The sequence below is a fragment of the Octodon degus genome, unplaced genomic scaffold (genome assembly GCF_000260255.1).
Source record: "Octodon degus isolate 3935 unplaced genomic scaffold, OctDeg1.0 scaffold00008, whole genome shotgun sequence".
In the NCBI taxonomy this organism is placed as follows: Eukaryota; Metazoa; Chordata; class Mammalia; order Rodentia; family Octodontidae; genus Octodon; species Octodon degus.
Window position 1 is genome coordinate 6630735 of NW_004524584.1, and position 17614 is coordinate 6648348.

The 17614-nt window shown below is 51.3% G+C and overlaps 1 protein-coding gene across 2 annotated transcripts in view; it reads right to left on the reverse strand.

The window, feature by feature from the left end:
• Ephb1 (EPH receptor B1) overlaps positions 1-16961 on the reverse strand; it is a 436689-nt gene extending 419728 nt beyond the window's left edge. The window contains exon 1 of one of the 2 annotated variants that reach the window (XM_004625001.1): positions 16517-16961. In XM_004625001.1, the coding sequence (XP_004625058.1) occupies positions 16517-16574 (58 nt within the window). In that variant the 5' untranslated portion in view covers positions 16575-16961. The remainder of the gene's footprint in view (positions 1-16516) is intronic. The other variant, XM_004625002.1, reaches the window with a different exon arrangement.
• Positions 16962-17614: the final 653 nt, after the last annotated feature.

The following is a 17614-nucleotide window of genomic DNA, read 5'->3' on the forward strand; positions in this document are numbered from 1 at the left end:
TTCCCAAACTCATTCCCAGGAATGAGACCCAGCAGACACCAATTTAGAGTTTTCTCAACCCATCAAGGTAGCAAACTCTCAGGCAGTAGAGGCGTGGGATCTTTCTGATCCCTCCAACAATCGTTCTTGTTGAAAATCAACCTGTTACAGACAACTGAAAAACAACAGCAGCAATAACAAAAAGAAAACATTTTGGCAAAAGATCTGAACATCTATTTCATCAAAGAACATATCTAGATGGCTGAGAAGCAGAAGAAAAGCATACCATTAGCCATGAGGGAAATGAGGACGAAAACCAACCATAAGATGCCATCTTAAACCCAGCAAAATGGCAAATTTAGGACCAAGGCTATAGGGCAGTGGCACAGCGCCTGACTGGCAAGCATGAGATTGTGAGTAAATGTACATCTGACATACTATCCAGCATTTCTACTTTTAGGTTTTACCCAAGATAAATAAATTCCTATTTTTGTCATATTTAAACAAAGCCTCCCTCCCTCCAACCAAAAAAAGCAGAGGCAAATGTTTGTCCACTATCTAACTGATAAATCAACGTGATATAGTCATGAAATGGAGTACTCCTGAGCACTAAAAATATAGTGAGTATTGATACACACCAAGCCATGGATGAATCCCAGACACATTATGCTAAATGAAAAAATAAAGACTACACACTACATGAGTCCATGGATATGAGCTTCTAGAGATGGTATGATAACAGAGTGAGAGGCCAGTGCATTGAGGGGCCAGGGTACAGAAAAGAGAGTGACAGGCAGGAGATGGGCGGGGGCTCAGAGGACAGTCCATACAGTGTCATGGTGAATGGTGGCAGTGAACGGTGGCAGTGTCACTGCTACCTTTGCCAAGTCTAGCAGAGTATATACTGGAAACTGTATAAAGCAGAATTGAAGAAAGCTCAAAAAAAAAAAAAAAATCATCCCAAAATTCTGAAGCTGTGTTCCTAACCCTCAAAGTCAGGACTGGCATTCAGTAACTTCAGGCCAGTACAGTCATATTTGTTAAAACACTGAAACACTGGCGCTCCTGCTGGCAAATCACCACCACCTGTAGCTTTTCTGTGAGCCCTGCATACCAGCCCTTCCCTGGGTCCCAGAGGGCTGCAGGAGCTGAGCAACAGGGGCCTCCTGGGCCAGCTAAAGAGGGCATCACTTCCAAGCCATGCTGGGTAAAAAGGATATAGAAAAATAGAAGGTGTGAAGCTGTGCTCAAGGCCAGCTGAGGGCCAGCTAAGCAGCTGTGAGGCCTACTTCATCTGGATCACGCAGTCGGAGTCTCGGCAGGGAGGGATGGAAACAACACCTCATACTCCATAATGGTCTGTAGCCTGCAAGGTCCCGAGGACATAGTTGTCCAGGATATCTGCGGTAGTAACATTTCACAGTAAGAAAAATTATCTAAAAGGCTCCTTGGGGTGGCAACAATGAGTGTAAGATTAAGAAATGGTAGTTTATGCATAAGAATCCTGGTTTTATGGTTTAGATCTAAAATGTTCCCAGAAATCTCACAAAGTGGGGCCTGGTGGGAAGGAGCTGGTCTGGGGCTGTGACCCAGAAGGATGGATTATTGTTTTTGGCTCCCCTCTTGCATCTCTGCTTCCTGGATCTGTGAGTTCTCTCTACCACAGCCTTCTGCCATCATGGTCTGCCTTAGAGTCAGTCAACCATGGACTAAAAGCATTGGAAACTGAGCCAAATAAAGCTTTCCTTTTCTAAATTGGGGAGGGGGACATTTGGTCCCAGCAAGGGGAAAATGATCAGACTGTGACAGAAGGTCATGATACCACAGCCCAGCCCCTACGCCCAAGAACTGACTGTCCACCTGGGAAACTTGCCTACACAACAGGCCACCGTTGGTGACAGTCATGCGGGAAGTGAGAGATCAACTGAGGCCATGAAAAGGCGCACAGAGCCACTCATGCCTTTGTGGTCCTCCTCCACAGGACATCCCTCCCCAGGAACGCCACTCACCGTCACTCAGCTCAGCAGACAGGCACAAGGACCCCGGGCACCAGCACCCTCTGGAGCCTTGACTGTACCTGTGTACAGAGAGCTACAGCTGGGACTGCACACTCCAGCCCTGCACTAAGATAAGTAAAAATCCCAGGATTTCATGCAGTCCCCCTCGCGGGTTTTTTTTTTTTAATGTAGTTTGTACAGGATTTTACTCCACAGCTCAGACTCATAGTGATCCTCCTGTTTTCAACCTCACCAGTGCTAGGATTACAGGCATGGGCCACCATGCCCAGTCTCTGTGGCCAGCTCAACATATCCGGGGGCGGGACCAGCGTGGCATGCAATACCAGGGATCAAGTCCCAGTCACTACACTTGCCTAAGCAAGTGCGCAGTCCACCGACCTATCTCGCAGGCCCTCTTGTCTTATCTTTCTCCTCTTACCTGGCGCCCACTGTGGCAGCACTGCACGTAGCGCACTCGTAGCTTCAGCGGTGTTAAGTAATGAAGACAACTTCCAAATGAGAAGAAATTAAGTGCTGGAGCTGAGCCCCGTGTTTTATCAGGCTCGGCCGAGCCTCAGCTTCCTTGGGAACGTTCTTTGTGCACGCTGATACATTATGACAATCCTATAATTGTTCTTTCAGTCTTTCTTGGATATTTAATAAAAACATGAAGTAGGAGTCACAGAGGTCGGCCCTACAGTAGAATGAGCATTGTTCTTATTGTCCTTGCCTGAATAACATCTTCTATTTGCCGGCTGCTCCATGCCTGTGAGCGCTAGCAAGGCAGGCCCAGTGCTGCTACCAAAGCCACACCACCTACTGCTTAGGGAGGAGTATTCCAATTTGATAAATGGCTCAAGCCATTTATCATACATCATCTGTATGAATACACACACACACACACACACACACACACACACACAATTTCCCCCGCCTTCAAACCCATGAATGGAAACAACAGCAACTGCCAAGTCCATAGAAACTAGGTAATAAACATCTGGTATTTTCACTGGAACAGTGACTCTTATGCTCTGGCTAGGTGAGGTGACATCCTCTTAGGACCTCACATAAAAGAGTCACAAATTATGCTAAAAACATTTTTTTAAATTTATTCTGAAGGCTGATAATAACTGGCAAATGGAAGTCAGTCCCAGTAGCACGTGATGGTGCCCTCTTTTCTCCTTGGTGTGTTCCAGTCTGACCTTGGGAAAGTCAGTCTGCCCTAGAGCCTCAGCTGCCAGATCTGTATAATGGATTTAATTCACTGCCTTAAAGAAAGCACTCTCCTCCATTGCTGAAATTTGTGATTCTCTTTCCGAAGACGTACATCGCAGGACAGATTTCCTGAATCAGTGCATTATTTGGAGGCATTGCATGTTCAGGTAAGGCCAAGAGCAAGAACACTATCACTCACAGCCCCCGAAATGCTCTGAGTAAATGTGCTTCATGTCTGGGTGGGACTCAATCTGGTGACTCAGGCACCAGCTTAGAAGAGGGTGATGCAGCCCTAGCAGTCAGTGTCAGAGAGCAGCCTGCCTGGTGCCTAATGCTGAGGGCGATAGTTGCTAAGGAACCATTGAGATGCAAATGAATTGGCAAACACTTAGCAGCCAGATATCAGAAAAGGGCAAGGAGGGGATGCTCTGAACAAGTTAGTCAGATGAGTGAAAGGAAAATTACTTTCTCCTGATTAGGAAAAGAAAACCACTGGTTTTCACGAAGAACAGCAGCATTGTTGCTACTATGTTAAGAAAAAGAAAAAAAAAACTTACTCTTTTCCTGCTTGGCTGGGAGTAGAGGGAAGCTGGAGCCAAGAGCAGAGAACTTGGAAGAACAAAGAGACTTCCTCTGATGAACTGTAAGTAGTTTTCAGATGTCTTCTCTCAACTGAGAAGGAGACATCTAAGGTGTGAAGGAGGTGGTCTGCAGAGGACTCGGAAGACATGCTGCTTCATGCAAGCACAGAGAAGAAAAGGACATGGAAACTAGGAATAAATATTCTGCCTGGTGGAAATTCAGGGCAAGACGAGGCCATAGCTGATAATATTAGAAAAGGGGGAAACTGAGTCGTCTCGCTGCACCTGTGAGCTGGCATTCCTTTCATTCTTGCTCGCTTCCGAGGATTCAGCTCACATGCAATGGAAAGAGAAGATGCTCTGGCATCTGTGTTGGAGGCCCGAGGGCTCAGTGAGACGTGCTGCTTCTTCACCTGTTGTATTGTCACCTTGCCCCACCGTAGGAATGCTGCTCCTTCAGAGCCTGGATGACATATTCTGGTCTTAGAATCACTTTGCCTGTGGCCAAGCACCGCAGGTGTCTACCTATTCATCACTTTGCATCTGTAGAAAGCCCCAGGAGCATAGGGAACCAGGTCATCAAGAAAGGAGCTGCTGGGGGCGCTATCTCCAGCCCTCTCTCCCACACACTTACTTCCCATAGCCTTCCATCTTCAGTCTGTTTGCACATCTTCCACCAAGATCGTCACTGCCACAGCCACCAACTTCAGAGGCAGTGTTCTCGGCTTTCCTGCACACTGTGTCCTGATGCATTTATTCCCAGATCTTAGAGGTGAACAGTAGACAGCCCAGCCCTAGTTTCTGCTGCTACTGGTGACAACAGCCTGACATTTTAAAAGAGCCAGCTTTCACCCCACCATCTCAGCTCAGGCAACTGTAGTTCATTTTCCCAACAAGCTGAGGAACGGGTGGCCACAGGGCCCAGTCCCAGCCAGCAAGTACACTCTAGCAGCCTTTTCAAGGAGCCTGACTCACGGGTAGGGTTGGGACCCAAGGGAGACCAAGGGGACAAAACTTGCAGGGCTTCTGCTAGAACTATGGGGAATAAGACTCTTTCTGCTGAAGTTTCTGGAAGATGAATCTGAAGCCCCCAACAACCGCATGACCGTCCGGGAGTGCTGCAGCCTGCTGGAGGATGACGTCCACACACGTGAGCTCTGTGATGATTTCCCTCCCCGTGTTGCTACAGATCCACCCTCAGTCCTAGTTTCCCCTATTCTGTGCCTCAGAAGACTGGCTTCTGTGAACTGCATCCACCACACCACCAAGCACCCTGACTTGCAGTTGAGTTCATCCAATTCGAAGTACAGGCAGAGCAGGTGGGGGAGGGAGTGCTAGGAATTCAGCCCTCCCCTCCACACGTTTACATTCTAGGCAGCAGCTGTGTGGCACATCTATGCCAAGGAGCCCCTCTTCCCTGGGCACCTCCTGGGCCAGGTGCTGACGACCATGCGGAGTAATGGCTTCCCACTGTTGTCAGGCCTGGATAGATTCCCACTCTAGCTGGTCCCTTCTCCCTGTTCACACCTCCAGAAAGGGCTTCTCTGTGAAGCTCACCTCAGTTAACTCTTTGAGAGGTCTATTTTCTGCCAGGGCCTGAATTGGTACAGACACAGAGGTAAGGAATGGAGACAGACCAAGTCCAGAAAGAGCACTGCTATCCCTGGATATAGCCTAACACTAGCCCCAAACCACCTAGTGATGACAGTTGCAAAGTCATCCCCTACTCTGGCTTCTTTCATCTGGAGCTGAACATCTGTCGCCCCAAACGAAAGATACAACCAATAGGTCAAGCCTAGTGGAGAGCCCTGGATGGCCCCTCTCATGGGAAAGGAAGAGGGGACAGCTTACATATGGTCTTGATGTCTCACTCCTACCCACCCATCTCTCTGATAACACTCCATCCCTGATCTTCCCAGGAGCCTCATGCACCCCCCACACACACACCCATATGTACATGCCTCTGTGTGTGTCTCTCTCTCCACATATCCTCTTTATTGTTCTGTCTCATACTGATGCACTCTCTGTGTGTTCTCTCTCTCTGTCTCTCTCTCTGTCTCTCTCTCTCTCTCTCTCTCTCTCATACACACACACACACACACACACACTTTCTCTGTTTCAAGGTCTATCTGTCTCACACACACACAAACACACACTGTCTCTGTTCTGTCTCTCTCTCACACACATACACACACAGACACACATGCTGTGCACCTGTCTCTCCCTCTCTTTCCATACACACACAGATACCCTGTGTGTGTCCAGTCTCTCTCAAACACACAATTTCTCACACAGATACACATTCCCTATTGCTGTCTCACTGTCTGTGTCTGGCTGTGGCTCATGTTTGTCTGTCTGTCTCTCCCTCTCTCACATACACCCTAACTCAGTCTCTGTTTTTCTCTCACACATACTTTTTTCCCTCTCATCCACTGTCTCACATGCACACGCGTGCACACACACACACACACACACACACACACACACACACCCCTCCTCAAATCCTCCCTGCTAGGGGCATGGCCCTCTCATTTGGCTTCTTCTGGCAGCCCGCATATAACCACTCTCCCGCATCTCCCAGGGTCTCTCATATGTCCTGTGGCAGACTGCAGTTTGTGAGCCTCTGTCTCCCCCACCAGTCTGCTAATCAGGGAGCTCCTTGAAGGAAGGGCTGCCTGCTTTGTCTCCATGTGTTTAGTTTCAGGCAGAATGGTTCTCGCGTAGATGCTCAATAAATAAGGTGAGCTTTCGTGAGCCTAGCAGCTCCTCAACAAGGCAGACACCTCACTTCCTCCTTCTAGTTGGCTGCCTGGGGGCTCTCAAGTCTCAGAGTGGCTTGGCCCTCTCCTTATACCCAAGGGCAGGGTCACATCAACGCTTGGGGCAGCCTCCTCCATCTGAGTCAGCCTGAGTGGACAGAGTGCGGTAACCAATCCCAAAGCTGTCTCCAGGCACAGTAAGCCCAAGACTGCTTGCTGAGTCTGCCGTCAAGCTTTGCTACACAGGGAGGAATATTTCCTCCCTACTTCGAGCTGGCCAAGCTTTCACCCAGGACTGCCCATCACACTCCTCCTCTGCCCTCTTTGTAGTTCTGTACTGAAATGATATTGTGCATTATTTATTCATCTTCTTCATGCCACGTGAAACCCTACGCTCCCCAAAGTTAGAACACACCCTATTTCATACACAGTGCATGGCCCACAATAAATTATAACCCTATCTCCTCTCTTGTCCCACCTTTCCCCCAACTCTCTTCCTAGTTTTCTCTAAGCCATTTTCTTCTACTTTTCTTAGCCTATTTCATTTGCCTATTGACATACAACAGGCCAATCCAAAACCTAGTGGTTTTAAACAATGACCATGTGATTTTGTTTGTGAGTCTGCAGGTTGGCCAGAGCTCAAGTGGAAGGCTTGTCTCTCCCCACTCAGAGAAAGCAAGGGCGGCTTGGAGCAGTGGGTGCAACGCCCCACAGAGCTGCTCATTCGTGGCCAGCATTTGATGCTGGCTGTGGGCTGCACCTAGAGCATCTATGTGGCCTCTCCATGTCACCTGAGTTTCCTTACCACGTGGTTGCTAAGTCACAACGACAAGCTTCCCAGGACAAAGAATGCAGTGGGCAGAAGCTTTATTGTATTTTACGGCCTCACCTCCCAAGCTGTGCAGCACGGCTTTGGCCACCGCTCATTCACAACCATCAGAGTGAATCACGGGCTGGTCCACATTCAAGCAGAGCGCGGAATCAGACTCCGTGTGTGCTAAGAAGAGTACCAAAGCCTCTGCAGATGTGCTTTAAACCATGTAGGACATGGTTCAATGTCTAAGCGCTCTATTTGTCTTGTCTTGCTTTTTATCCATTAAGTAATCACACACATGCTGACACCTCTATGTGCATGTGCAAAGATGTCACAACCGAGACAGCACCATACCTGCAAGGGCTCACAGAGCTGTGGGTATCCAGGAGAGGGAAGCAGAGGCATCTCTAGCTGGGTCCACAGGTCCCTACTCCACCAGCGTGGGGCAAGGGAGGAAGGCTTCCAGGAAGAGATGATCACAGAGGTGGACTAAGAAGGACAATTTAGGGTTATCCAGGAAAGATAAAAGGGGCACTCATGCAGCACCAGCAGAGCAAGTGGGGCAGCCCAGAGCTTCTGGTATGGGAGGCTCAGGGGACTGCTGTGTATGAAGAAAGGGGTGCCCAGGGCATGTGCAGTTGGGCGGCCTTGTGCCCACAGGCATGAGTGTGCACGCATGTGCCTGTGTGCAGCTGGGGAGGAGTCGGGTAGCGAAGGGTCCCGTATTGATCCTGTGTGGTCAGGTGTGGTCAGGTAAAACTGAGCTGTGGTCTGATACCAAACATTCTGAGAAGCATCCTCCTAGCCCCCAGCACTGCCCCAAAACTCAGAGGATGATTCGATGACAATGATACCACTGTCCTCACCCCCACGTGCACGGTATGTGCTTCATCCCCAAGACTACTGGCACACTCTGCCATGGGGCCTTGGCCCACCCCGGATCAGCTTCCTGGTCCTTCAGCTACCCACAGCCAAGGAAGGGCCAGCGCAGAGTTTAGGAGCAAGAGTTTCTATAAAACTACCTGGACTGAGCCCCTGTTCCTCTCCTCCCAGCTCACCTCCCAGCTAGTCCTAGTGCCAGTGAGAAAGACAAGGGCAGAGGTCCTGTGTTGATGTGCTGGAAAAACAGCAAGAGGAAAACAACAGAACAATTAACTGCAGGGCCCAGCTGCTTCTCACAGATAAGCCATTCTCCCTGCTGCTACTGTCGATGAAGTTGCTTGCAATTATTCCTGTCTGCCTGCTCAGCCCACTCCACAGTCAGACCCTGAGGTTGGCCACTGTCCACTGAGGCTAGGAGACTGAAAGGTCTCTCTTCCTCCCACAGCCACTCCCACACTCGGGACTGAGGCGGAGTTCTGGGGTCTTCCTCTGTAGTCCGCACCTGGCCAGAGAATGGCTGTAGCCAGCACTCAGGAAACATCAGGACCCACATGGAAGCAGGCAAGGCAGAGTTTGCAGGAAGAAGCTGGAGAGGTGCCCGGAAGTGACCACCTCTCACTGCCCCTTCCTCTGAAAGGGAGGCTATAGAGACAGCCCCAGGAAACTGCACAGTGTCATGGCCATGAAGATCCAAGCATTGTTGTCACACTGCAACCTGAAGCCCCAAAGCTCATCAAAGGCAAAGGACACACTGAAAAAGAGACTAGAATCCTCACCACACAGGGTCCATAGGACAAGCAATGTGCAAACAGAAAAATGCAAGTGGGGAATGACAAAGTTTTTCCTCCAGCTGGAGATCAGGTGAGGAGGCTGTGCAGAGAAAGAAGGCCTGGCCTTAGAGACCCAAGTGTCGACACCTCCAAGCAGGGGCCTGTCTGGTACTGCGGATGACACCTGGCAGATGAGGAGCAAACAGCTCATGGTTAATAAATGCTCCCCAATTTACTCACAAATAAACAACATTATGCAGAAGAAGTGCCGAACCCAGAGGACAGGCACTGGGCATTTCACACTTTGGTCTGAATCTCAGCTCTGAGGTAGTTAACCTCTGCAAAGCTCTGCTGCCTCACTCCTAAGGCAGAAGAAAATATGCTTGGTCACTAAGAGTGTGGGGGCCATGGGAGGATAGGCCAGGCCTGGTGTGAATGCTGCCAGGCTGTGGGATTCAGGGAGTCTCTCAGCTTCACTTTGGATGATGCGTGAACGTGTCAAGACCAAGAGTGCATTCAATCCTGACTCTTGCTGGCTCTCCGAAGCTTAAAGGGCCCCCAGGTAAGTCCCAGAGACCTTAGAAGCTAATGCCAGGCTACAGGCCCCTCTCTTGGCCCTCTCCTGGCCACATGCCTCCACCTATTCCTCTGCTCATTAGCACCTCCACTGTGGGACGCAGAAGCAGAGCAAGGAGGCTAAATGCAAATTGGTCATTTTGTCACTTGCTGCCACAAAGCAGGAGGGGAGAGATGAGAGATGCAGGGCCTCAGGTGCAGTCTGTAGGCTGAAATGAGTCCGGGTAATTCTCAGGAAATCTCCTATATTTTTCCACATTGGCCCAGTTCTGTGGCAGGGAACTCTGAAGGAGCCTTCCAGAAGCCGTGTACTTAAGCAGCTGCTAATAGTGTTGGCTACAGGTGCTGGGATTTCACCTGACCTGGAGAATGGTCTGCACTTGCAACAAAGGGGGAAACGGGCCTTCTCCTTCATCATCTTTTCTTCCCTGGAGCAAATGCATCATGGTGATGGTCGCATCACCAGCAGGGTCATTATAGGATAGGGCAGGGCACCAGACCTTTGGTTCAGGGCATCTTCCCACAGCTAAAGCCCCACACTTGCTGGAAAACCAGTGAGAGAGTGAATGAAATGCTCACCTTGCCCTGGAACACCATGGTGTAATGAATGAACAAGTTTCCTAGGCTCTGGAAATAAATCTTTCTCATTTACAAAGTTAGAGGCAAGCTCATCCAGCTACCCTGAGAATCACCTGCCTGCTAATTTCATGTGGTACCAGTGGGAGGTTTCTAGAGCAGGGCTTTCCTTGCGAAGGGCACTAGGCCAGGGCCCAAGCTGCTGACCATGCAGACCTGCTGACCATGCAGACCTGTCCCACCTCCTCCATTCACCAGTCACCTTGCCCCAAATGGAAATTATCTACAACTGTGGATGCTGCTGCCCTATCCTGGGTGTACCCCCACTCAAAGCTCCTGCTGTCCCTATACCAACCATCACATGTGACTCAATGAAAAAATAAAGTTAAGGAGAAAATGGGGACAGGAGTGGGGGGCAGGGGAGCTAACCAGGCATCCAGCTGTTTCTTGGGTCTCAGATCGATGGAAAGCAATTTCGATCAGCAAAAAGAACTCACCCCTGCCCTCCAGGCCTTCTGGAAAGTGTGTTCCCACCTTCTCATTCCCAGAGAAGCATGAGCAACATCATTCTATAAGGCAACAGGGATCAAGTGGTCCTAGGTAGCCATTCCCTGCCCCCCTCCCTTCAAACACAATCAAATGCCTTGACCCAAAGGCCCTGCCTATAGCTGCAATTGAAATGAAATCTGCAGAAGGAGCTAAGGAATTTCTCATGCAAAATTTTTCTTTTAAATATGAAATTCCTCCCAAGGTATTACTTTATTATTATAGTAATTTCCTCAGAAGGGCAGACATCCAATGCTGTTTCTGCACCACCTTTGGCTACATGGAAGTCTAATGGAAATATTCAGGTTGTTTAAACAGCTAGTGCAGAAGAGGGAGAAATAAAAAGAGCTCATCCAGGGAACACAGACACGCATCATGCAGATGTAGGGATGTGCTCTGGACAGGTGCGGACAGGTAAGGGTCTTGTGTGCCCCCCTCCACTGCCTCAAGATGTAGTTTCCAGGGCATCTCTGGGGACACTTGTCTGCTGACTACTTCTTTATAAGAATGGTCCCTACAGGAAGGAGATCAGGGATGCCAGTCCTTCCAGTAGATTCCTTATGAAAATCCGTAGTCCAGCACAGACCTCCAGTCCAGCAACAGTTTTTAAATATACTGGTGCCAGGCTATGTGTATCTTAATCATCAAGGTCTCTTGATAAAACGCAGATGCCCAGGCCATTTCGAGTGAGGTGAGACCTGCCAGGATTGTTGATCAAGGTCTATTTGTTTTACGCTACTCTCCTGGACAGCATTTCCAGGAAGCACCTGCAGTGAGATCTTATGGGAGACCAATCACTAGAGTGCACATTTTCAGGATCCACCCAGACCTGCTAGTCTCTTGGTGTCAAAACCCCGAAGTCTGTACAGTAAGCTACCCAGATGCATACAGACTTCCTGAGGTGTGAAAACTGTGGCCTGCAATGGCATTCCCTTCTTTCAAACTTCAAAATTGCCACTACCTCTCAGGCACGCTGGGAAAAAAAAAAAAAAAAAAAAAAAAAAAAAAAAAAAAACACTATCCTTCTTAATCTAAGTGCTACTAATGACTCCTAGAAATTAACTATAAATGATTTTTAATTACTAATGTATGAATCTTTAATTTTAATAGCATCCCCTTTCTTTTAACCTAGCATGGAGTGCGTCCTCATGATGGAAGTTACTAGCCCCATACCTAAGGTCAGAGTAGGTGGATAAAACAAAACACTTCAGCAGGTGGACTGGGTGATTTTCTCTGAGTGATTGAATTGTCAGATAAGAAGCCAGTAGAGTATGCTGGCTTTATGATCCTGTGACCTGTAATATCACCTACACACCCATCCTTAGACAGAGCCCATTCCTGGCTCAACAACTCTTTCCATTGCCCCCAAATCATGAACTTTATTCAAGCAACTAGAGAGGGTAGTGGCTAGTAAACAGAATGTCCCCAAGTTAGATCCAGAACCAGAGGCCATATGGTTCTTGCATTCCCTGGCACCAAGCTTCTTCTTTGGCCCAATTTGTACTATCAAAACTACTTCCTGATGGACAGAATTAACTAAGGGGCCATATCATGCCTCTGCCTCAAAAGCTTTCCCCAAGCCACATCTTTGAAGGTAGGATCCCACCTTTTGATAGGTTAAAGGAGGGGCTCTCAGATCTGGGTCTAGGTTTGCACAGATTGACAATAGACAGGAGGAGCTGCGGCAGAATTCTGCACAAGCTGGCGTCCCCCCACCCCATGCCTGGGGCATCACCGGCTGCTGGCAGCTCTGTTTCACCATCCAGAAGGTCCAGTCTGGGGCTGGGGCTTGCCGGTGCTTGACAGCTGTGTGCATTGCCAGGGCATTTTTCCTACCTCACCTGCTTTTCTTTCCTGCCTCACCAGGCATGGCTCGAGGGAGCCCCTCCAAAAATACTGAACAACAATGATCTTCTCAAAATACGCAGAAAATATAATCAGTTGATAGACAGAATTGTCTCAAATGTATTGTTTTCTTTCCCAAACTTTTTCTAGGCTGACGAATGACCCTAGAGCTGTGAGCCTTGACTTGTTCCTGCCACGGAGCCACACCTCAACTCTCTTTCCCAGGCATTAAAAAAAAAAAAATCTTCAGTACCTACTAGTGCTTAGAGACTTGAGCATGATTATGGACGTGCAAAACTGATGTACACACATCAAATTTTCACACACAAAAAATACAGAAACCACAAATCACTACCTAGCCTAATGGCCTGTTAGAACACGTGGGCTTAGCTTGGGTTTTTCCACCTCCACCTGTCATGGAGACTTAGTGCCTAAAATGTGCACAGTGCAACGCTCCAGCATTGCAAGGCGAGGCGTGCCACAAAGGGCCACTGTAACTGAATCCTCTACTCATGTATCACCCTAAGAACCTGACATGTGCCCACCACTTGTCAAGTACCAAGAGACCTGCCACAAGCACAAAGGCACAACTCAACAGTGCCCCGCCTGGCATTACTTCACTCTAGGCCACACCAGGGAGTAGGGCTCTTGGCAGTGTTCGGATTGGCCAGGGTCCTTCAGCCATATCTGCAGGTGTATGGTCACCCCGTGGCCAACCTTTGGCCACAGGAGGAGGTTGGGAGGATGCTATGAGCAGTTTAGCAATTGCACAGCAAACACGCTTGGTCCAGGAATGGCCCCTTCCCCCCACGTGGGTTGGTGTCTGATGCAAATCCAACATGACCAATCCCAGGTTTTCGGATCCTATTCTAGGGTGCACATCAAGAAGCAGCTCAGAGAACTAAGCGCTTGCCTTTGCACCACAAATGCTTACCTCTCCTTCTCAGGACTTGCTCAGAGCTGATGTAAAAAGACACAGGTTTGAAGAAACAGTTGTTTGTCAGAAGGTAGATAAAAGAGGCCTGGCTTTGTGTCCAGAAGGCTAGAGGATGTCAGGTGGCTGCCTCTACAGCCTGTCTTGCCCCTCTCTGAAAGCACACTCAAAAGACCCCTAAAGCCTCCTCCCTGCAGTGCCATCTCTCCCCTCACAAAGCAAAAGAGCCAGAAATGGAGCGAGGTAGGGGAGAAAAGAAGGAAGGGGTGCTTTCTTTCAGCCCTCAGTCACCTGGAGCCAATCAGTTTCCACCCTGATGCCTTGCAAATCAGAGCTCCTTTACCCTCTACCTCTTTGGCCACCTGCCAGCCCTATCCTCTTTCCTTCCTTAGGCTTAGGATGGTATGGAGCTCTGGACCCACCCTTCCTCTCCTCCTTCCCCTCCCTTTCTCCTTCCTCCCCTTCTTTCTTTTCTCCTTCCCTCTTTTCCTTTCCTTCCTTCTTCCCTCAGGCATAGGTCACATAAGGCTAGACTTCCCCTGGTCAGAGCTCCCCACCAGGCTACTGACTGCCACTGGTCCTTTGTCCCTGCTCTGGCAGGAGCTGACATCTGCTGGGTCTCAGAGCTGCTTGCCCTAGGTGACAAGATCCCGCAGAGAGCCCAGGGAATTGCTGAAATCATCCAAGAGAGACACCCCCGGGCCACAGCAGAGTTTGGGAAGACCCTGCTTTCTGTGCACACAGCTCATTGATTCACTTTTCTGATAATTATTCCTCACTCATCACCAACCAAATGACGCTGGCCTCAACCCAGCCAGGCAGGAAGGAAGGTGGCTCTGTGTGGAGTAGAAAATGAACCTGCCTGTGTTCATTCGAGGAAAAGAGGGAGTGAATGGCGTGTACTATCCCTGTGCACTGAGCAGGGACAGAGGGGCTGCTTTAATATTCTGCTGAATGTGGTATTTCTGTTAACCCTTGCTGGAAAGATTTTTCAGCTCACAGACTAAAGCTCCTTCCTACCAGGCAAAGTTTCCCTGATGCACCAGGCGAAGAGCTGTAGCTCCATGGTGGGCAGCACCAACAGGCCCCCGTTGGCACAGCCCTGTGTACCAGGGTGGGCACTGACACAATGGCACCCTCAGGGGCTTCTACCCAGCAGAGATCCTGGCTGGCCCAAAAGAGGGAGCTGGAGAGGAAACTGGATCCTACACTTGGCTTATTCACAGGCATTGGCTCTTTAAACGACCACTTCTCTTGCCTGAGATCCTGGTTTAGGCGCTGAGTCCCTAGGGTGAAGGAGGGGCGCGCAGGAGTGCACCTGCTCCTCCAGACCCACTCCCTGACCCTCAAAGTCCCGGCCTCACCCTGGGCCTCCGCCCCAGATCTACGAAGTGCAGTGCAGAGCTCACAGGCTTTGTTGCCAGGTTGAAGGCTAGCAGCTCCTTGCTTTTCCCTTCTTCATCTGCTTCTTCACGTGGTACTCAGTAAGTCAGCCCCAAGCTCCCCTTTCCTAGGCTACTGACCACTCTTTTTGTGTCTCCAATACCCCCTGCATGCTGCAAAAAGCAACACCCTCCCCACAAAGACCAGCATTGTGACAGAGCAGAGGCGGGGGCGGGGGATAAAAACCCACCTTCAGAAAGGCAAGTGAGAGCTTTCTAGGCACAGAGCCGCGCACGCCCTGGCCGCCACCACAACAAGCGGAGGAGTGGTCGTCTCTCCCAAAGGCCAGGGCACCTTAGCTGCACCTGGAGGCCCCAATTCTGTTTTGGAAAGGCCAGTGATTTCTGAGGGGCGGGGGTCGGTGAACTATACAGTATTTGGAGAGAGTTTCCACTGGGCGTCGAATCACAGTCTCGTTGGGAAAGGACATCCCAGTGAGTCAAGTTCCCAAATGAGAACACAGAGCGGAGAAAGCCAGGGCTGTGTCCCTTTGCTCCGCGGGGTCTTCCGCGGAGCTCGCCCAGCGCGAAGGTCTAGAAATGGGTGCAGGCGGGCTGTTGCGGCGCATGACACCCACCCCACCCCCAGCCCGGAGAGGCTGCCTTCCTCCCGACTCAAACTCCTCTTCCTCCTCTGCCGCGGAGCTGCGGCCACCACTCAGCCGCGAGGACAGAGGGAGGGGGAAAGGGAGGGCGCGGAGGCGGGAGCGGGGCAGGGATTTCCCACCGGGATTCGCGGGCGCGGCGGGCGCCCAAGTCCCCTGGAGCGCCAGGCGGGTGCCCGCGGAGCGCGTTTTTCAGGCCACCAGCTGGAGGCAAAGCCCAAGCTGAACTGACAGTGTCGCTGCCCATCAGCTCCCAGCCACCCAGTCCTCTCTCCAGGACGGCGGGTAGATTGGGTGAGTTTAAGCCAGACCAGCTCTATCCAATGCGAAAAAGATGTCGACCTCGCCCGACTGACCCTGTAAAGATGCAATCCCAGAAGATGCCGGACCACCGGATTACTCCCCCAGGGTGCAGCCCGTAAACTACTCGGGCACTCTGTTACGGGGTCTACTCGCGAGGTGCCCAGGCAGAGGCTCTGGTGCCCAGCGCTTGCCAGCCAAGCACAGCGTTTAGGCGCCTGGACAGTGAGCTGAGGAAAGGAAGGTGACGCTTGGCCGCTCGGAAGCGCAGCGGTGGCCGGGACAGGAGAGCCAGGCAGGGGTGACCGTACTCCGGGAGCCTGCTGGCCCGAGGCGACCCCTCTTCCCCAAAGCCCAGCTCCGCCCGGAGCCACGGAGCTCGCACCGCATTGCAGCGGGACCCGCGCTCTGGGAGTCTGAGAGCCGTGCGTACCGGCTGTCAAAGCGCGCCGGGGCGCTGAGCCCGGGGACTCCTCGAGCCAGTTGCGAGCGCCGAGAACAGGCTCGGGATGCGCCAGCGGCTGCCGCCCTATCCCCGCGCTCGGATGCGACTGAGACTCCCGGACAGCCTTGACCGCAGGTTTCCGAGCTACTGGCAACGCAAAGCAACAAGAGAAGCCCCGCGAGCCGCAGAGCGCGGAGACCCGGAGGCAGCAGCCACCAGCCGCTAACTTGTTCGGCAACGGGTACGTTACCTTCCATTGCGGCCACCGCGGATGCCAGGAGGAGCAGCAGCAGGCAATCCAGGGCCATCGCCAGCCGGCGGCCCCCAGGCCGAGCCCGAGCCCAGACGGCCGGGCGGGGAGGGCGCCGCGTCCAGGGGCGTCGCTGCGCTCTCCGCGGGTGGTTTCTCCGTATCCTTTCGCGCTCTCGCGGGTACCGGACTTCCAGGAGCGCGGCGTGGGCGTGGGCGTGGGTGTGGGCGGGAGTGTGCGCGCGTGGGGCGGTGCGGGCGCGCGGGGATGTGGGTGTGCATGTGTGTGTGTGTGTTTATGGGAGAGGTGGGTGTGTGCGTGCGTATGTGAGAGAGAGAGGGCGAGGGAGAGCGAGCCTAGGAGAGCGCGCGAGAGCGTGTGCGTCCTGGTGTCACATTGCAAGCTACCGCGGAGCTTACGAGAGGATGGAGCCGGCCAAACTGACGAGGGAGGGCGCGGGATCCCCCACCATCAGCGCTCTCCCCACCCCCTAACACCTCCTGTCCAATCAAGGAATCAAACCTGCAAAATTCTCCCGTCCAATCAGGCTCGAGCACCTCCTTACACTGGCATTGTTAGTTTAAGAAAAACTTTTGCTTGCTAGACTGTGCAGGAGGCCTGCGGTGGCGCTAGGAGGGGTCCGGGCTCCCTCTCGTGGTGCGCTCGGAGAACCGCACCGGCCCGCCCCACCTCCCCACGCTGTGGTCCAGGGAGCCCAACCTAGGAGTGGATGGAGGGTTTTTTCCTAGCCCTCCAGGGACTGAATGAGTTTTATTCACATTGCCTGCTGTCTTCTCAGCGACAAGGCTGTCCTGAGCCTCCTATTTGTGTAGCTCCTTCACCTTATGGTTGGGGTGGTACTTACTGATCAGTTTTATTAGTAGTTTCCTCTTATTAAAATAGGGTTTCTGTTCTTGTCCGTTTTTTTAGCTCAAGAATGTTTCCTGCGCAGGCAGTTCCTGGCCTTTAGAAGGTGACAGTGCGAGTTTGCTGAATAAATGAACGCTCTTTTACAATGTGCTGGCCGCTGCTCCAGCGACTACAGGCACCAAACATGCTTCCTATCCAACTCCGCGCTACTCTACTCTTCTTCCAGAA